General features: G+C 43.5%; 1 protein-coding gene across 1 annotated transcript in view; it reads right to left on the bottom strand.

Annotated features, from left to right (window-relative positions):
• SYNPO2L (synaptopodin 2 like) overlaps positions 1 to 16084 on the bottom strand; it is a 61003-nt gene extending 44919 nt beyond the window's left edge. The window contains exon 1 of the mRNA XM_069980607.1: positions 15838 to 16084. Within this exon, the coding sequence (XP_069836708.1) occupies positions 15838 to 15942 (105 nt within the window). The 5' untranslated portion in view covers positions 15943 to 16084. The remainder of the gene's footprint in view (positions 1 to 15837) is intronic.
• Between the last annotated feature and the right edge of the window lie 2801 nt (positions 16085 to 18885).

Here is an 18885-nt window from a genome sequence, read left to right as displayed (position 1 = left end):
ATGCATCAATTTTAAACAGGAGTGGACAGACCATCACTATGATGACCTCAAAATGACTCCCTGTGCCAAGTAGAGAGGGGTTTACAGTACACTACTATACATGTGGAGGGAGGGCTTTTCAAGGCAAGAAAGGGGCTACACTAGGCACTGAACTGCTACTGCTGGTAATGATGATGACATGCTAGGGGATAGGGAGATTACATTCAGGAGGCACCTGCCCAGAACTTTATAGGTTTTAGAGATGAGAGTGAAGCCTTGAATTAGCTTTCAGAAACAGTAAATCATTTGGGGAGGGCAGAGAGGCTTACCCTTACCTGGGTCGGGTACCTGCAGTCTAAGCCTCTCTGCCCTCCCCAAATGATTTACTGTTTCTGAAAGCTAATTCAAGGCTTTACTCTCATTTCTAAAACCTATAAAGTTCTGGGCAGGTGCCTCCTGAATGTAATCTCCCTATCCCCCAGCATGTCATCATCATTACCAGCAGCAGCAGTTCAGTGCCTACTGTAACCCCTTCCTTGCCTTGAAAAGCCCTCCCTCCACATGTATAGTAGTGTACTGTCAACCAAGCACAGGGCTAGTTTTTTCAGTCCAATGCACTTCACCAGCACTATGTCATGGCATAATAGTAAGGAGTAGGTGTTGTGTTGTGATTAGCCAGACAATTAAAGGAAAGGAAGTGCCTATGTGTGTACTACTGGCAAACAACCCCACTGTAGTCCCGCCCCAGAACTGAAAAGAATGATAAATAACTTTGCACCATGACAGGGACTCTCGGGAGCTTAATAACAACAGATAGAGCATTAAAATGAATGTATCATTGTGAAGAAATAATCTAACAAAAGCATGCAGTTCTTTTTTATTTATTTTTAAATCAACAGGCTCACTTAAACTTGTGTGCATGTCATTATGTAGGCAATGGGCTATGTAGGTGACAGATGTGAGTATTAGTACTAGCTCATGGCAAATGAGATATCTGCCTATCCTCACAATGTGTTCATGGTGCAATGGGTTTTAATGAGCTCTACACTTCTAAATAAGAAACGGACTATACATGTCTACTTTTACTGTACACAAGTATTCTTAGGGGGACATTTATCAAAGTCCCGCCCGAGGCGTATGCCAGGGAGAAGGTGCAGATTTGTCTCTTCTCCCTAGTGTACTCCTGCCGTCAGGGGCGGATTAAGAGTACCATGAGCCCCAGGCTGTTCAGAAATTGTGGGCCCCCTGCTAACCATGCCCCTTCTAGCCCTACCCCCACCCCACTAGCCATGCCCCAACGTAGGGAAAATGGAGTGATGTCCTCTGCACTGAATCATTTATATTATCCTCTCTGTTATGCATCTATCTATCTATCTATCTCCTATATAACTCCTATCTATCTATCTATCTATCTATCTATCTATCTATCTATCTATCTATAACCCCCTGTGAGCAATCTCTCTGTAGCAAGCCCCCTTCCCTGTAGGTAATACACCCCCTTTCAACAGACAATCCCTCTGTAGACAATAAGTTCGCTCCTTTAGGGAATTAGGTGATGCTCCCTGTAAGCAATGACCCCCCAAATAGGTGATGCCCACTGTAGACAATGAACCCCCTGTAGGTTATGCCCCCTTCAGGCAATCCCCCCTATAGCCCATGATCCCTCTGTAGCAAATCTCTCTCTGATGCCCCCTGTATCTCCCCTCCTCCTAATCTTTAGGCAATCCCTCTCATGTAGATATTGCCCTATAAAAATTTCCCATCCCCATGCAGTAAGCCTCCCCCACCTCAGTTCCAATCGCCCTGTCTTTCCCTTCCTCTCCCTGCTCTGCGAGTGTGTCACACGTGCGCTGGGGAGCTGGGGGAGGGAGCGGCCTCTTGTGGCCGGAGCTATAATGCTGCCTCTGGTCAGAAGAGTGACTGGCAGAGTGAAGGGCCAATGGCTCTTCTCTCTGCCAGCCAGGATGACACGGCCGGATTGTTTAACTGTGAGCGTTCATTGGGAACGCTTACAGTTAAAGGACTGGAGCACAGCGCACAGGTGACTGTGAGATTATAATTAAGACAATCTGCATGGGCCACCCCGGAGTCCGGGCGGTAGCCCAGATTGCCCTCATTATATTCCGCCTATGCCTGCCGTATATCCCAAGCATAAATCATGATCTAAATCTAAATCTAAATCCCAGGGGATAAACTCTATACCTGGTGGTGTAAAACAGCCTAGGCCCTGCTATATCGCTCTGGGCCATAATATTATTACTTTACTGGTTTTCTCACCCCTGGCCCAGGCCACAGTATACCCCAGGGCATATATTTTTTTTACCCAGGGGTGTAAAATAGCCTAGGCCATAATATAAACCTGGGTATAGTCTAGTCCAGGCCACAGTATACCCCAGGGGATAAACTCTATATTTGGGGGTGTTTAACAGCCTAGGCCAGACTATAGCCCTCCAAGTTATCATGTCACTGGTTCTCTCCGTTCTTGCCCAGGCTACAGTAAACCCCAGGGGATATATTCTATACCAGGGGGTGTAAAATAGCCTAGGCCAGAATATATCACTCCAGGTCATAATGTTATCACTTCACTGGTTTTCTCACTTTATCTCTAATTTGTTGAAAAGTACGCAGATCTTTTTATTTATTTTTTGTTTATTTATTTTTAGTTATCTTTTTTATCATACGCGGACACAGAGCTGCTTCCTCTTATTGGGATATACAGTACAGTGCTTACATTGAACTGACAGTAGATGGCACTGTCCCATCACTGCATCATCTGCACTATTTTTTAAGCAGGAGGAAGTTTTTATGGACTGCGCAAAATTTTACGGTTGTTGTGCAAAAATCATCAATAGACACAAGTGCCTTGATACATCTTGCACAATTTATTGCACAATTTAGGCCTATGGCTGGGTTGACACTGCCTTTTTTGCAGTCCGTTTTTTTTCATCCTTTTTTGCAAACAAAAAACTAATTGAAAAATGGATCAAAACTAGAGATGAGCGAACCAGGTTCGGGTTTGAGTCAATCCGAACCCCAATGATCGGCATTTGATTAGCGGGGGCTGCTGAACTTGGATAAAGCTCTGAGGTTGTCTGGAAAACATGGATACAGCCAATGACTATATCCATGTTTTCCACAGAGCCTTAGGGCTTTATTCAAGGTTAGCAGCCACCGCTAATCAAATGCCGATCGTTCGGGTTCGGATGGACTCGAACCCGAACCCGGTTCGCTCATCCCTAATCAAAACGCATATATTTTTTAGTGTACACAAAAATGCGGTCAACCATATTTTTTGTATACGCTAAAAAAACCGATGCATTTTCATTCCATTTTTTGATCCATTTTTTATGGATTTTTTTTTATTAAAAATTATCAAAACGGAGGCATGCAAACGATTTTTGCAAAAAACGGATGGGAAAAAAAAGAAAAAAAAAAAAACGGATGGGGAAAAAAAGAAAAAAAAAAAAACGGACTGCAAAAACACAGTGTGAACCCAGCCTAAAACAGCTTGTCTACAAAGCTATGCTAGGGTAGAATTTTGCGCAACAAATAAAAATTTGCATGAAAACTAGTTAAAGGAGAAGTCCGGCCAAAATTTATTTTTTATATGTTATTACTTATGGAAAGTTATACAATTTTCTAATGTACGTTAATTATGGGAAATGCTCATATACTGCTATTTCCCTTAATTTAGTGTATCAGAAAGTGTTAGAATTCTCTCAAAAGCAGTGACGTCACGACGAATGGTGTAATTCCTAATGAGTACCATTGACTTCTATATATAGTGCGCCCCTGTGGACACTCCATTGGAATTACAATGGATGTGTGTATGTAATGTAATGTACTGTACTTTGCGATTGAATACATTTATGGAATACGTTGGGGAGCAAGTACAGTACATAACATTACATTACATACACACATCCATTGTAGTTCCAATGGAGTGTCCAGCAGCGGCGCACTATATATAGAAGTCAATGGTACTCATTGACTTCTATATATAGAGCGCCCCCTGCTGGACACTCCATAGGAATTACACCATTCATCGTGACGTCACTGCTTTTGATAGAATTCTAACACTTCCTGATACACTAAATTAAGGGAAATAGCAGTATATGAGCATTTCCCTTAATTAATGTACATTAGAAAATTGTATAACTTTCCATAAGTAATAACATATAAAAAATAAATTTTTGCCGGACTTCTCCTTTAATAGAATAACCCCCAAACACAATGATAAATATCTCTATGGGGGAGATTTATCAAACATGGTGTAAAGTGAAACTGTCTCAGTTACCCCTAGCAACCAACCAGATTCCACCTTTTATTCCTCATAGACTCTTTGGAAAATGAAAGGTGGAATCTGTGCCACTAATTGTACTTTGCAATGACAGGCTTAATTTGTGCAAAAAGTATCCTGTGAAACTAGAAAAAAATTAAATGTGTGGTGAAATTGAAAAAAAAAACACACAATTTTTTTTATTTGGGGAGGTTTCGTGTTTACGCCATTCACCCTAGGGTAGAACTGCCTTGTTATACATGTTCCTCAAGTTAGTACGATTACAACAATATGTAAATTGTGTAACTTATATTTTATTTGATGGCTATTACTGCTTTGATCTCTCATTGAGATCTATGCAGTATAGATATACTGCAGAGATCAATGAGATCAGTGTTCTATTGCTCTCGGCTGCTGCAGTCAAGAGCAATAGATTACCGAGCTAGGATCAGTGCCATTACAGCGTAGACCCCGGGCCGGACAAGATGCGAGGATCACTCCTCCGTCATCGCATCGTGGGGGGGGGGGGGCGATCAAGGCAAGATCTAGGACCTAGGCAAGGGGTGGCTCTTGTAGGAACACCACTAAAACCATCATATTAAGTGGCCCTTTCAGACAATGTCCAATTTAATTTACAAGTTAACTGATCTCAGGGAGGGTCCATTTACACAGAAAGATTATCTGACAGATTATCTGCCAAAGATTTGAAGCCAAAGCCAGGAATGGATTTGAAAAGAGGAGACATCTCAGGCTTTCCCTTATGACCTGATCTTTGTTTATAGTCCATTCCTGGCTTTGGCTTCAAATCTTTGGCAGATAATCTGTCAGATAATCTTTCTGTGTAAATGGACCCGGAGACTAGCTAATAAAGACACCGCAGGCTGCTAGTAAAATTGCTGAAAACAGTGAAATCCTAGGTGTATTGCCCCCTGGAAATAAAAGTATGCAAAAAGAGTCAGACGAGCCTCATTTAGGAGTCTCGAAACACAGAACTAGCCTGATATCCCCCAGGGAAGTTACTTACTTATAGGATTCATGAGTAAGGATAGTTTGATGTCAAAAATGCATCACTCACTTTCATGGACTTGCTGAAGTTGGAGTGATTTGAGAATCTACTCAAAGTGGCAGAAATCAAATATATAAAAGTTCCCAGTAGGAATCAGAGTAATAAGCATGGGGCCGTATTACATCATAGCGGGTGCGGTAAGGAAACCCAGGTAGGTAGGTGTTTTTTTTTTTGGGGGGGGGGGGGTTGCAGCCCCAGCAACAAATAGCAAAATGTTATATTCTCAAAATACCCATTTATTAAATTTGGTGCAGTCTGAAGACTTTTTATATACTTTCTATGGGCAGACATATATTTGGACCTCCTTTTTTCCTATCTCTATATAACACTTTTGGCTTAAGCTACATCTACTGGGAGACCATACCCACCTTTTCTGACAGATAAAGTAAACAGAAAATTCACAAAACATATTTAATGTACAAGACATTCTACCAGTATGCCAACATATACCAGAACATACTCACGGCATGCCCATTGAGATTAGGGCCCTATTAGGGTCCATTTACACAGGAAGATTATCTGACAGATTATCTGCCAAAGATTTGAAGCCAAAGCCAGAAACAGACTATAAACAGAGATCTGGTCACAAAGGAAAGCCTGAGATTTTTCTTCTTTTCAAATCCATTCCTGGCTTTAGCTGCAAATCTTTGGCAGATAATCTGTCAGATAATCCTTCTGTGTAAATGGACCCAGGGGGGGGGGGGGCGATCGGAGCGGGGGGGGGGGCCGTGGGGCCGGGCTGCGGGTGGGCCGGGCTGCGGGCGCGCGATCGCAAAACGTTTGCAAAACGATTTTTCCGGACGATATAACGTACCGTCTAAACGCTGATCGTTATGGAAAAAAAATCGTTACTCCGACATCGTTAATCGTACGATCGGGCCAATTATTGTTTCGTGTAAACGTAGCACTACACAGAGCGATAGTCTGCCAAATTAGGCCAATTTAGCAGATTATCACTTTGTGTAATAAATAGACCAATCAGCTGATGAAACGATTGTATGGTAGAAAAAGTAAGAACAAAATTCAAATATCTGTGTTTGGTCCAGATGTACACAGTGAATGGAAGTTCCAGCTGCGTTCATTATACAGCGGCCGTGCCAGTTTACTGCAGCTCAGCCCCTGTACATCCAGGCACCCCTGTTCTGCTAAAAAGCTGATAGGTGACAGGTGTCATTCACAGGATGGGCGATCAATATGTGATTGGTGGGGTGATAAGTTCTAGACAAACCATTTTATAGCCAAGACACTTTTCTACATCCATGGAGCCACTTCTCTACTAGAGATGGATGGACTTGTTGAAAGTTTGGGTTCACATTCATCTCTATTCTCTACACAGTAATGCAGTCACTTCTCTACAGTCAGTAATGGAGACATGTCTCTACTAGAGATGGACAGACACACAAACTTTCACTCAAACGGTTCACACAAACTTTCGCCAAGTTCACTCATCTCTATTCTCTACACAGTAATGAAGTCACTTCTCTATAGTCAGTAATGGAGACACGTCTCTGCATCCAATAATGAAAAAACTTCTCTACAGTTTTCTGCACAAACCATGAGAAAGAATAAGGATAAAAGTAGTGTGCCATAGTGAACAGAACATAAGGCTTTTGTGAATTATGGGATCATTGGCTGATGGAGCATTTCTTGTTTATAGGACATTAACCAAAATACGTAGAAATTCCTTTTTGGAGTAAAAACAGCAACCACCAGCCGAGGGCACAGATGACTCCTGTTATACGCTTCTCTGTTCTTCCCAGCTATGTATAGGACATTGAAGAGGACTCATTCTGTGAGCTCAGTTCAGACTAAAAATAAAAGGCCAACTCCTCAGCTGTCTGAACATTCCTCAAAAGAGATTTTGGGAAGATTCTGGGAACAGGCTAAATTACATGACAAGTTTGGAGGAGAGGACCTTTAGCGGCGGGGAACTCAACTGAAATAAAGAATTAAAGTCCAGCTGTCTTCTGTAAACAGTACTAGAGTGGTCCTTTTACGTGCAATTCAAGTGGGACTGATGGCATCATCAAAGAACAATGCCATACTATGATGCACTAAAGCAAGGTATTACATGTCAGGCCTACAGCAGTGGATAATGCATATGACTAAATATTTTATTACATTGAACAATGGTGTCATACTATGCTTGTCACAGTAAATATTTAATTCATTTGAATTTATAAATTGGACTTAATCTTTAATTTTAAACCCAGCCTAGCTATAGCCTACATTCATATTGTATAGTGTATATTCATAAGTGATTATTTCCTAATTTTGACGATATTATGTTGTAGTACCTTCCTGATTGATGATAGCATACATACTGCTGCCATCTATAGGTAAAACACAAACCTTCTGAAGTTCATGTACACACAGTAAAGTCTTCAGGCCGTGTTCACACAATGTAAAAACAAGGGCAAATAACCGTTATTATCTATCATGATCATTAAGAACGGACATTTTTTGCCCATATTTTTACATTGTGGGAGCATAGCTTCAATGTGGCTTTATATATTCAAGTCTACAGATCAAAGAAAACATTTTTTGTGCAGCATTTTTGCAATGGAGCATTTCCCGTGTTTTGGTGTTGTTTTTTTTTTTTACTTCAGCATGCTTTGGGTGTGGCCTTTTAGTCTTCCTATTTTCTTACAGGCTTCCAGGGCATCCAGTTTAAGCAAAAGCATTTTCTTTGCACTTATAGATGACTGTTTGTTAGGGAGTAATGGCTTTGGTTTTGCAAATACTTAAAGGGGTTATCCAGTGTCACAAAAACATGGCCACTTTCTTCTAGAGACAGCACCACTCTTGTCTCCAGCTTGGGCGGGGTTTTGCAGCTCAGTTCCATTGAAGTGAATGGAGCTGAAAGGGGTTATCCAGCGCTACAAAAACATGGCCACTTTTCCCCCTCTCTGGTCTCCAGCTTGGGCGGGGTTTTGAAACTCAATTCCACTGAAGTAAATGGAGCTTAATTGCAAACCGCACCTGAACTGGAGAGAAGAGTAGGGGGAAAAGTGGCCATGTTTTTGTGGTACTGTATAACCCCTTTAATTGCAAACCACAGCTGAACTGAAGAGAAGAGTCACGTTGTCTCTGAAAGAAAGTGGCCATGTTTTTGTAGCACTGGATTACCCCTTTAAGGGTAGCTTTACAAGTACCGGATCCGCAGCGGATTTCACGCTGCAATTTGCAGCAAAATCTGCTGCGGATCCTGGTATAGTGAAGTTCTATGGGGTCACATACCTGCAGCGGAATTTTCATTCTGCTGCAGATATGTGACCCGGCCCCTTTAATCCCCGGCCACCCGCAGCCTACAGCCTTTGCTGCGGATCCGGTAAGTGTAAAGCTACCCTAAAGGGGTATTCCAGGAAAAAAAATCTGTGGATAGGGGAGAAGTAGGAGGTAGCAGGGGGTCCAAACTCTGTACCCCCGCCGATCTCCGTATTGGCTCTTCCAGCGTACTCCAGTGTACTTGGCTCTTTCTGTCGATCCATAGGAATGAACAGAGCCACATGGCCCGATAAATTTCCAGGACATGTTAGCTACACATTATATGACATCACTACTCTGGGTGAGTGAGGACCACAGCATTGTTTTGCCCAGGAGCCTCTAACAACCTTGATTCAGTCCTTAGTTAGTCCTAACAATTCTAAAGGCTTAGCATTTACTACAAGGTATCCAGATTAAGCACTCTTTTGTCATGCCCGCTTATGAGACAATATCTATCCAACACTGTTACATAGTGTTACCACTAACAGATACATGAATAGATGATGGAAACAGCAGCTGCCAATGAGGGTGGAAAATACCTGAGGACTATCATGGTGGCTGACAATGTTTTCCACTAGATAAAGAAATGTAACAATTAAAGCCAAAAATCCTCTTTGGTTAACCTTCAATTACTGTATGTATTACAGAACTGCATTTACAGGAATTGGGTTATATATAAAACAAATAATTTCCATTAAAATGCGTGAGAATCTTTTTTGTTACCTTATATTTCTAAAACAAATGCAGTGGACTGTGCTTTTCTATTCAGAGGCATCTCGCACAAAAATGTCTTTTAAAATAGGAGTCTGTAGCCAACGTATGCCAATGTGCCTTTACAGTGGCATACACTGGAACCTTTCAGTGGTATACTGAGCTATACCTGTACTTCCAAAAAGCTTCAGATGTATAAGTAATACAGGTGAGGCCAGTTTCAGTCAAATTTACGTGTCCTGCTTATGGCAACAAGTCCTAGTCTGATCATGGGCCCAATCCAAATTGGCAGCATCATTACAGTTTAGGTCAAAAGACCTACAGTTGACCCAGGCATAGCAGCTGTAATGTGGACACAGAAATGGGGTTATATTCAAGGACAACCTTTGCTATGTGCAACCAGTGTGTTTGCGCATGGCGCCGACCACCCGCCTGTCAGAGAAGGTGGCATCAGGATAGGTAAGTAATTAATTAATCTACTTACCCATTCATGCTGCCCTCTACAGGGCCGACATCAGCGCCCCCCTACAGCTGCGCTCTGCACTGTATTTGTGAGCGCTCCTAACGAGCGCTCATAGCTAAAAGCAACATCACTGACAGAGCAGGAGCCGTTGGCCGGCACTCAAATTACATCACTTGAGGGCTGCTATCAGAGAAGAAGAGATGTGTGGGACCCAGGTGAGTATTAATGTTTTTTGTTTGTTTGTTTTTTTGTTACAGAGGATTCCTACCAGGGGGATATAGGAGGGGGACTAACACTCAAGGGATCAGAACACAAGGGGTATATAAAACTGGGGGAGCACACAAGGGGTCTATATTAATAGGGCAGCACACAAGGGGGCACTTGTACGCCGGTCTTATATTAAGCCCAGCCCCTTTTTCGTGGCAGGATTTACTAAGAGGTGTACGCCTCTTAGTGAATCCGGCCGCCCAAATCTGCGCCCGGCATACCAAATCAAGCAGGCGTAAATCATCATAAATGAACCGCCTAATCATGCCCCCGCAAGCTCCACCAGCCCGCCCATCAGGCAAGCGGGGCCCACGGGAGGTGTACGCCAGGTAGAAGGGGCGAATCTGCACCTTCTCCCTGGCGTACGCCTCTGGCGTACCCTTCGTAAATCCCCCCCTGGTGTCTATACTAATGAGGCAGCACACAATCGGTCTATACTACTGGGGGAAGCACACAAGGGGTCTATACTAATGGGGCAGCACACAAGATGTCTATACTAATGGGGCAGCACACAAGGGGTAAGGGTTTATACTATTGGGGGCAGCACACAAGGGGTATATACTTCTGAAGGTAGCACACAAGTGGTCTATATACTACTAGAGGCAACACACATTGGGGCTTCACACAGGGATCTAACCAAAGGCCTTCACCGAGGGGCCTATATTATATAGGGACACTATATATTATAGTTATACTATATTGGGGCACAGAGCATACCTAATTATTATTTAGGGGCACAGGGACACCTTAAAACTATGGGATCACAGAGGGCGCAATGAGTTCAAGGAAAGCTGGGAGAAGGAATTAGTGGTGAGGCGTGCCGAAGTGCGGCAAAAATGCATCATCACTACTTTGACACTTGCAGAGAAGGTTACGGCACAGATTGGTGACAAAGTACAGCACCGATCGTAAAAAGAAAGGTAACACACACTAAGAGACATACACCTTCATTACACTTTCAGCACCTCAGAACCAGAACAGGTGCTGACAGATTCCCTTTAACTATATCACAAAAGTGCTGGATGAAGGTGGTGCCTTGGATATCGCCTATCTGAAGTTCAGCTAAGCCTTTGATAAAGAGCTGATAGAGAAGTTAGTGAGGATTTGACTTAATCCCTGGACAGTTCAGTAGATTTGTGGTTGGTTGGTTGGCTAAAAGATAGATATCGTTGGTAATGGATAGATATTGTTATTAATGGAGTGTATTCTGAGCAGAGACTGGTTACAAGTGGTGTGCCACAAGGGTCTGTTCTAGGACCTGCTCTTTTTAATATGTGTGTAAGTGACAAAGGAAAAGGTTTGGTAGGTAAGGTATGTCTTTTTGCTGGTGACACTAAAGTGTGCAGTAGGGTTGATGTTCCTGGAGATGTCAATAATATGGAAAATGATTTAGCTTTACTAGATAAGTGGTCAAAACAATTGTAACCACAGTTCAATGTTTCCAAATGTAAAATAATGCACTTAGGGAGAAGAAATCCTCTATCCGAGTATCATAGCAGCAGTTCTGTGTTAGCAAAGACTTCAGAAAAGAAGGATTTAGGGGTAGTGATTTCTGAGTCACCAGTATAATCTGGCAGTAGTGAAAGAAAATCAAATAATGGACTTTATTGTCAGAAGTATATATGTTAAATCATTTCATCATACAGTTACATGTAATAGTTTACTTGCCTATGGTTAGATGAGCGCATCATACAGTAATTTTTGTTTCTTTATATGGTCCAGTGTTGGAGTTTATCAGTCAATGACAGAAAGCAGAAATACTGTGTGAGAAACATGGTGTCAAGTGCTCATCATATGCACCTTCAGCAAGTCACATTGTGGTTGACTGAAGGTCACTTCTGCTTGAGCTATGAACATATTGCAGCTGTTCAGGGCAGCCTCATCACTGACTGTTTCATTTGAATGTAGGTACTCAAGTCACTTAAGTTGGTCAATGATGTAAAGATAAGATCACTCTATAGCCCCTATTACACAAGCCAATGAGCAGGAGCACGCCAGTGCCGACCTGTCAGATCAGTATTGCTCCTGGTTTCCTGCTTGTTGCTGGCGCTATTACACGCGCCGACAGCGAGCAAGAGCGGGGGGGCTGAGAGGAAGTGTGGGAAGAGCTCTGTAGACGATCTTTAGATCAATCCGGGGGCCCATAGGAGATAACAGCAGTCTGCTGCCGCCACTCCTATTACATGGAGTGATAACCTACAAACCTTCGTTATCATTAAAAAAAATTTCAACATGTTAAAAGACAAGGTTCAAGTGACATAATGCATGTAATCTGTTCGTTGCCTTTTAACAATAGATACAACACCAAGCGATTATCAGTCCAATACGGCCAATAATCGCTTGGTGTAATAGAGGCTTATGACTTTAAATACAATTATTTACCTCACACTATTGAATTTAAAGTGACTGTACCAACAGGCCCAGGCTGAAGCACTGGAGGCAGGCCGACCCACCCTTAGTGGGAAGAAACTCCAGCCCCTCCATGAGGTGACTCCATTACAATCAATGGAACCCTATCATAGAGGGGCTAGGGTTTCCTCCCACTAAGGGTGGGTCAGCCCACTTCCAGTGCTTCAGCCTGGGCCTGGTGGTACAGTCACTTTAAAGCACAAAAGTTTTCCAATCAACAATGCATGAGCTGGATATGAATATTGGTTTCACAACAAAAACATTGAAAGTTCCACTAAGGCTATGTTCATATATGAGAAGTAGCCGACGTTTGGGGGTATATATGGCACACCGGCAATATGGTGACTACCATTTGGTCTATTTCTGAGTGTGCAGCTGTACTTTTGAACCCCATAAAATAGCTGTATACACCTTGAAATAGACCTAACATACAAAGTCTCTAGTAGACTAAAATTGATACACTATACTCAGTGGACTGTTGGCATACCCTTGACATACCCTTCTGTCAGTATGCCACCATATAGCCTGAATGTAATTGCAATTGGGACCCCACACGCAGCACATGATGTCATTTTGTCAACCCCTCTGTCCTAGAAATGCTCATTATAGTTACGTGTTTCATCTTTAGGACCTCTATATACCTGGAGAATAAGAGTCTCAGAGCACTTTATTTAGCAATACAGAATAAAAGAGAGAGACTCGGATATGAGTGGTCTCCTATTCTCTGGTGTGCTAAATACTCTGGCAATAGATCCCATTCTTTCTATATGTCGGACCTCCCCCCAGATGTGGAACCTATAAGGATTATACATTTATGATATATACTGCCAATATAGATGGGGATATCTTCTAGATTTAAATTTGGCCCTTGTAGGTGGTACAATCTGACAATGTGGTCTCCAGACCAAAGTTTGTACATCCCTGCTATAGCTGTACACTTTCGTACACCTTTAGGCTATGTTCACACTACGTATATGTCCGGCCGCATATTTTCCGCGGCCGGACATATACGTATGAAACTCCGGCCGGGACTTTACGCAAGTTGCGGACGGATACGTACGGAACGCAAACTTACGCCCGCAGTGTACTTATGCTTCCTGAGCGCTCTTCGTAGCGATCTGACAGCGGTCTTTTACTTGGAAATCTTCGCCTAGCCCCGGACACCCCACAGAACCTTTTGGATCGGCACAAAAAGCTTTCAAAATGAAGAAATCACCACTACGTACGGGACCGCATGTAATGCTACGGGCGTAAGTTACGGCATTTCCGTCCCGAAATAACGGTCTGGTTCATTTTTTACGGCGCCGCATACGATCCGGGCGTAAGTTCGTACGTAGTGTGAACTGTGCGGCCGTAGATAGTATACTTTACATTGTACGCAAACTACGTAAGTTTCCAGCCGCTTATTCACGGAACGCGCTACGGCCGGAAACTTACGTAGTGTGAACCCAGCCTTAGGCTATGTTCACACAACGTATATTTTCGTAAAACCACAGCCGTTGTACAACGACTGAGTTTTATACGGAAATATACGTGCCATTGCTGCCTAGGAATCAACTGACATGTCAGTTTTCTGCGGCCGATATTCAGTAAATAGCGGCCGCAGAAAACCATGTCAGTGCACACTATAGAGCGAGTGGCTCCGGACGCAAGCTCCATAGTGTGCTGTGGGGAGTTCTAAAGCGGGCGCGAACGGATGCACCCGCATCAGAACTCTGCAGCTACAAAGATCATCCAGCCAATACTGCAGTCTTTTCAGAGACTCTTAGGGTCTCTTACTGTTCACACACAGTATATTTCAGACAGTATTTTGGTCCTCATATTGCAACCAAAACCAGGAGTGGATTAAAAACACAGAAAGGCTCTGTTCACACAATGGTGAAATTGAGTGGATGGCCGTCATGGCAAATATTTGCTGTTATTTTAAAACAATTTTGAAATAATGGCAGTTTATTACCGTTATATGGCGGCCATCCACTTAATTTCAACATTGTGTGAACACAGCCTTCCTGTATTTTCAATCCATTCCTGGTTGAGGTTGCAAAATACTGACCAAATACTGACTGAAATATACTGTGTGTGAACCCAGCCTTAGGCTATTTACGCACACAGTATTTTTGCTCAGTATTTTTTAACCAAAACCAGGAGTGGATTAAAAACAGAGAAAGGCTCTGTTTACACACACTGTTGAGTCGATGGCTGGAATTATTTGTCATTAAATAACGGCCATCCACTCAATTTCAACAGTATGTGAACATAGCCTTTCTGTGTTTTCAGTCCACTCCTGGTTTTTGATGCAAAATACTGACCAAAAATACTGTGTGGGAACATAGCCTAAACACATTTAAAAAAAAAAACAGCAGTTTATTTTGGTCAGTATTTGTCAGTACTTTGGGCAGTATTTCTGTCCGTACTTTTGTCAGCATTTGAAGCTAAAACAAAAACTGGAACCAACAAAGCAAAATTATAATGGAAAGTTTGCTCAGTTCCTGTGTTTTCAACCCACTCCTGATTTTGGTTGAAAAAATACTGAACAAAATACTGACTGAAATACTGCGTGTGAACAGTCTATAGCATCACTATGTGTGTTTTTCATGTGTTAGTGGCATTTTTAACTTTTATGTAATTTTATACAATGATGGTTCCTTAAGGAACCTAAAGATAAAATGTCTATAAAATATACCATACCTACTGTAGGACATGCTATGCTATGTAAAATTGCCATTGACCCTCAAAACATTGATAAACCATGCCAGGAAAAACAGATCCAAGGGAACAAAGCAAAAGATGGCAAGGAAAATATTGCTAAAGGCTGTATGAAAAGTACATACAGCAGGTTTAATGCAGAACTTTTCTGTGACCGAAATTCAGTTCCATAAACATGGGTGGGGTTTATGAGATACATGAAAAGAATGTGATTTCTTTTTTAGCATTATATGACAATGTTCTGCTATTAAATTGCATGCTTCACGCATATGTGTCAACAACCAAGTAGAATATTGGGTGAAATGATAGCAAATTATTCACATAGGATTTGTGTAGATTTCTAACAGACACCCAGAAGGTGCCAGTATTATGCTTCCTCTTGGCAAATAGTACATATACTTTGTGTTGCTGCTGCAAATGGTGTTATCAATATGCAAAATGCAATACAGTCTTTATCCAGCTTTATGACAATGGAGCATGCATGTTCTGCAGAGTTGTACAATAAAAAATATGTTTAGGATGTAGCAATTCACAATAATAATAATAATAATAACAATAATAATAATAATAATCATTACTATGGTGTAAACCGATGGAAAGCATCTTTGTAAATGTGACAGTAACTTGATGAGGTTTATGTCGGTGCAGCCACTTGGCCTTGTGGTGTTAGGCCTGATGATGAGCGCATACCTTTGACACAAGGAGAGGTAAGCTCTTCTCAGCTCCCCCCTGCAGTCTAAAGCCCCAGGGACCCTCTCCGGATAAGGTGATGAGGATATGGTCGTCGCTCCCCATACTTCTTTGTCTTATTCTGCAGCTCTGTTTATTTGATCTCCATCACAACTCCTTTTCTCTGTATGAAAAATAAGAAAGCAAACAACAGGAGTGGAGATCCTAGCTGCTCTCAACTCTTCTGGGACCTTCACTACTTGTTACCATGAGTCAGTGATACTTTTGGGACAAAGCCAGTGGCGTCCCCAGCACATGTCCTGTCAATCTTCCAGCTCTCTCCTCTCCTTCTCCCTCCCTTTTTACCCCTTCTCTGAAAGCAGATCCCTCCTACCAACATAGGGAGCCTTGTCACACCGACCTTAATACAGTCTAATTATAGATGGTTCTTTTACTCTGCCTTTTAGTAATAATGTGCTCTGACCCCTTCTACACCCACCTGTTCAAATACTATTCTCAAATACTATAGCTATTTGTAGAGAAAAAAGGAACTGTTACTATATTTTTTTGGCTATATGACTTACCTATATAGGATCCACCCAGGATAGGAAACTGAAAGGCTGGGATCACAAAGGTTTTTCCAGGCTATATTTTAACAGCAAAATATATGTGTAAAACTTAGTGCTGGTTTTGTCATGTCTCCGATTTGCACAATGCACAACACAATTGCTGGTTGTTGATCATCTGGCTGAGGCCTTTGCTGCCATATTAGAACTCTTGTTACAGTATGCCTTGGGGATTTAGCAAAATCAAAGTATTGTGGTTTACTTTACAAGTAGCTGAATAATTACTTGTACAAGTCCCCAAAGGGATTTAAAAGAAAAATATTTTAAAAAGGTTTTTAATAGAGATGATTGAATTTGCCGATTTGCTTTGTTTGTACTGTAATCTGCTTGTCAGCTGTGCTGGTCCATCCCGGGTGCCTGGAAAAGCTGGATCCAGTCCTGGGAAACTACTAAAAATGTAAAAGATCTGATAAAGAAATAGTGGTTGGGGGTTGGTTAGTTGTTTGATTTGGTGGGGGAGGGACACAGACAGAGAATTTATTTGTTTATTCCCTTTCTTCCATACAATTTAAGGTCCTTAGACTTAAAGAGGTTGTCCGACCACAGGATAGGGATCACATGGTCCATCCTCCATACCCCCATACTGATCTCTGTGTCAAGCCCCAGCTTCTCTGTTATGAATAGAGCCACAGGTATGGTACGTGACCCAGGGCTCTATTCATTTCTATGAGCCACCGGAAAGAGCTGAGTAAGCCGGAAGAGAGCTCTCCGGCACCTCCTTAGGAATGAATAGATCCGTGGATCACATGCATTGATTTTGCCTGACAAACTCTTTAACAGTCTTCAGCTTTCTGTGGTCGAAAAGGAATGGCAATCAACGGGATTGGCACTCATTTGCAGTGCTCTTATGGTGCGTTTACATGAAACGATAATTGGCCCGATCGTACGATTAACGATGTTGGAGTAACGATTTTTTTTTCATAACGATCAGCGTTTAGACGGTACGATATATCGCCCGCAGCCCGCCCCCCGCTCGCAGCCCGGCCCCCCGCTCATCCGCAGCCCGGGCCCACGGTCAACCGCAGCCCCCTGCGCCGCCCCGATTGCCACCCCCGCCGCCCTGATCGCCACCCCCGCCGCCGCTCTGATCGCCACCCATGCCGCCCCGATCGCCACCCCCGCTGCTGCCGCCGCTGCTCCGATCGCCACCCCCCCCCACCGCCGCTGCTCCGATTGTCACCCCCCCGCCGCCCCCCCCCCCCCCCCCCCTGCGAGCATACGTTACCCGCTCCAAGTAGCAGGTCTTCGAAATACCCGGCTCCCCTCTTCAGTGCATTGATTGGCTGAAGAGGTGAGCCGGGAATTTCAAACGGCTCCTCTTCAGCCAATCAGTGCTCCTCTTCAGCACTGATTGGCTGAAGAGGAGCCGTTTGAAATTCCCGGCTCCCCTCTTCAGCCAATCAATGCGCGGCAGCACTAATTGGCTGAAGAGGAGCCGTTTGAAATTCCCGGCTCCCCTCTTCAGCCAATCAATGCAAGGCAGCACTGAAGAGGGGAACCGGGAATTTCAAACAGCTCCTCTTCAGCCAATCAGTGCTGCCGTGCTTTGATTGGCTGAAGAGGGGAGCTGGGAATTTCAAACGGCTCCTCTTCAGCCAATCAGTGCTGAAGAGGAGCACTGATTGGCTGAAGAAGAGCCGTTTGAAATTCCCAGCTCCCCTCTTCAGCCAATCAATGCACTGAAGAGGGGAGTCGGGGATTTCGAAGACTTGCTACGCGGCGATCGGAGTGGCAGCGGCGGGGGGGTAGGCGATCGGAGCGGCGGGGGGGGGGCAATCGGAGCGGCGGCGGCGGGGCGATCAGAGCGGCGGCGGGGGTTGTGATCGGGGTGGCGGCAGGGGTGGCGATCGGAGCGGCGGCGGGGGTGGCGATCAGAGTGGCGGGGGTAGCGACCGAGCCGGCGCAGGGGGCTGCAGATGAGCGGGGGGCCGGGCTGCGAGTGGGGGGCCGGGCGGCCGGACTATCACGTGACGACTATTTACACGGAACGATCGGCGAATTTTTTGCGAACGACAATTTGATAACATGTTGAAAGATCAAAATGAACAATTTCTCGTTCGCCGTTTGATCGTTCGCTGCGTTTACACGTACGATTATCGTTCTAATTCGATCATTATCACGCAAATTCGCACGATAATTGTTACGTGTAAACGCACCATTGATAGGGCACAATTAATAGAGCAGCCCCCTGCACAAACAATCCCTGTATTGTATGCAGCCATTTAAATTCATTGCTGTCTGCTGCACATCTCCTGTTTAGGATGATGACTTTAAGGCCAGCACAAAAGATGCAATCAGCAGAGGATCGGGCTCTTTTCTGTCCTCAGCTGATTGCTGACACTTTTACATGGGACGATTTTCAGCCAAAGGAAAATTTCTAGCAATGCTCATTGCTGATAATCGGCCTATGTACTGGGGCTGTAGTCTTCTGCGGTCATTTTCC

This window comes from Dendropsophus ebraccatus, chromosome 8 (genome assembly GCF_027789765.1).
Source record: "Dendropsophus ebraccatus isolate aDenEbr1 chromosome 8, aDenEbr1.pat, whole genome shotgun sequence".
In the NCBI taxonomy this organism is placed as follows: Eukaryota; Metazoa; Chordata; class Amphibia; order Anura; family Hylidae; genus Dendropsophus; species Dendropsophus ebraccatus.
This window is presented reverse-complemented; position numbering and strand designations above follow the sequence as displayed.